The 2,088-nt window shown below is 40.7% G+C and overlaps 1 protein-coding gene across 1 annotated transcript; it reads right to left on the reverse strand.

Moving 5' to 3' along the window:
- Positions 1 to 41: 41 nt before the first annotated feature.
- Positions 42 to 1,073, reverse strand: LOC125913613 (olfactory receptor 56A3-like). Its single transcript, XM_049618848.1, has one exon. It carries the CDS (start codon positions 1,008 to 1,010, stop codon positions 51 to 53), a length of 960 nt encoding a protein of 319 aa, XP_049474805.1. The 5' UTR covers positions 1,011 to 1,073; the 3' UTR covers positions 42 to 50.
- Between the last annotated feature and the right edge of the window lie 1,015 nt (positions 1,074 to 2,088).

Below are 2,088 nucleotides of genomic sequence, written 5' to 3' on the forward strand. Positions count from 1 at the left end.
CTGATTGTGTTTTTGAATTCTTGGTTGAGAAAAAACAAGAAAGAGCATGATTACTTTCTGTTCTCTCTTGCCCTCCTCAGTAATTTCCTAATCCCCTCTTTAATCTCCTGAGTTCGTACCCCATAGACAATGGGGTTGAGAGCTGCAGGAATTACATGGTGTAACACATTAAGTAAGACAGGGATATCAGGGGAAATTTTTTTCTTGGCAATGTGGGTAAAAACAAAAACCAGCAGGATGGTGCTGAAGAAGAGGATGAGGATGAAGTGAGAGCCACAAGTGCTCAGAGCTTTGGCAGCTGCCCCTTTTGTCTTGAGTCTAAGAACGGCTCGTAGGATGAAGGTATAGGAGAAGATGATGAGAATGAGGTCAGAGCCCAGTAGAGTCCAGGCCACAACTAAATGGTAAATTCTGTTAAAGCCAATGTTATCACAGGAGAGCTTGGACACAGAGAGATTGGCACACATACAGTTCTCAATTATATTGTTTCCACAATAATGGAGCCGGGCAGAGAGGATGGGAATGAACATAGTAAGAAGTGCATTTCTGGCCAAAATAAAAATGGCAGCCTTGGCTACAAAATGATCAGTGATGATGGATGAGTACCTCAGTGGGTGGCAGATGGCTACATAGCGGTCATAGGCCATGACCATGAATGTGCAGGGCTCCATGCCAAAGAAGCAATTCATGATGTACATCTGGAGGAAGCAGGCATAGAAGCTGATGGACTTGAGGTCAAACCAGAAGATGGCCAGAATCTTGGGGATGACGGTGAGGCAAAGCACAATGTCCAGTAGGGAGAGGAGGCTGAGCAGGTAGTACATGGGCTCATGTAGAGAGACCTCCATCCGAATGGTGATCAAGAGAATACCATTGGCCCCCATAGCCAGGAGGAGGAGGAGGCTGAGTGGCAGGGACAACCAGAGCTTCCAGCTGGGGGACCTGACAAAACAATTCAGGAGGAAGTCTGAAATCTCAAAGGAGATGGTGCCATTTTGATGCACTGTCATATTTTGTCATATATTTCTACAGCTTCCTTTTAGTGATCTGTAAAATTAGGATTAAATTAGCTACTGGTTTAGGACACATGAATTTAGAACAATTTGCTCCACCTAGGTAAGTCTTGTGATTCCTAGCAGGTCATCCAGACCCATGTGAATTTATCTATTTATCATTTGTGCCATGTTACTCAGATATTCTCATCACTAAACAATATAGAAGACTGAAGTAACATGATTTATTTATACATGTTTGATTTTTTTCAGGTTTTTAAAAATAGAATTGTCATTTCTTTGGAGAAACACAGAGCAGGGGGAAATTGCTCAGAGACTACTTTGTTTCAGATGAGTCTCTAAATTTGTGCTCGTAAATTTCTTCCTTTTTGTTTTTTGTTTTGTGACCCCAAGGGCTACCATATGATAAACATATGGTTTGTCTACACAAAGGTTAAGGAGCAGAACCTGGCTCAAGTAGGGACTCAGATACATGACTGTCTCTCATGCACCCTCATGCACATACAATTCTTGGTCAGGCTTCCAGAAATCTGGAATAATTCTTTCTCTTGCACTTAGTACTCTGACTCCTGCTTCCACTGCTCTGAGTATAATTTTCTTCTTAGTTTCTTTTTATGTTGTGTCTATTATTGTTGTTTTCTATATTATTATTATTAATTATTATTATTATTATTATTATTATTATTAGTTGTTGTTGTTATAGGGACCACTGAACTCCAGTGACTCCCAGAGAACTTTAAACATCTCTCCTAAACATTGTTTAGGACATTGTGTGCATCCAGTGACAGATACCTCAGTAATCATCTGGGCATAATTTTCTGTTTTTACAGCATAGCTTTAGAGATTCTTTAGATTGAGCTTAAACTGAGGAACCACTTTCTTACTCCCACTGACCCCAGTTGTGGTCTCTGTCTTCAACGTCTAATGTTATTTAGATTAAATTTAATTCCTCCCCCATGATTCAAGCATTTGTGGGCAGATTGTTTGCCATAAAGCCACTACATTTTAGCGTGTACGGTTGAAAACTCCGAATCATCTAAGTAAGCGCCAGATGATACACTCTCCAGGCTTCCTA

This window comes from Panthera uncia, chromosome D1, assembly GCF_023721935.1.
Source record: "Panthera uncia isolate 11264 chromosome D1, Puncia_PCG_1.0, whole genome shotgun sequence".
In the NCBI taxonomy this organism is placed as follows: domain Eukaryota; kingdom Metazoa; phylum Chordata; class Mammalia; order Carnivora; family Felidae; genus Panthera; species Panthera uncia.

Excerpts from the sequence above, each read along its gene's own strand:
- LOC125913613 (XM_049618848.1), bottom strand. The coding sequence starts at position 1,010 with ATGACAGTGCATCAAAATGGCACCATCTCCTTTGAGATTTCAGACTTC.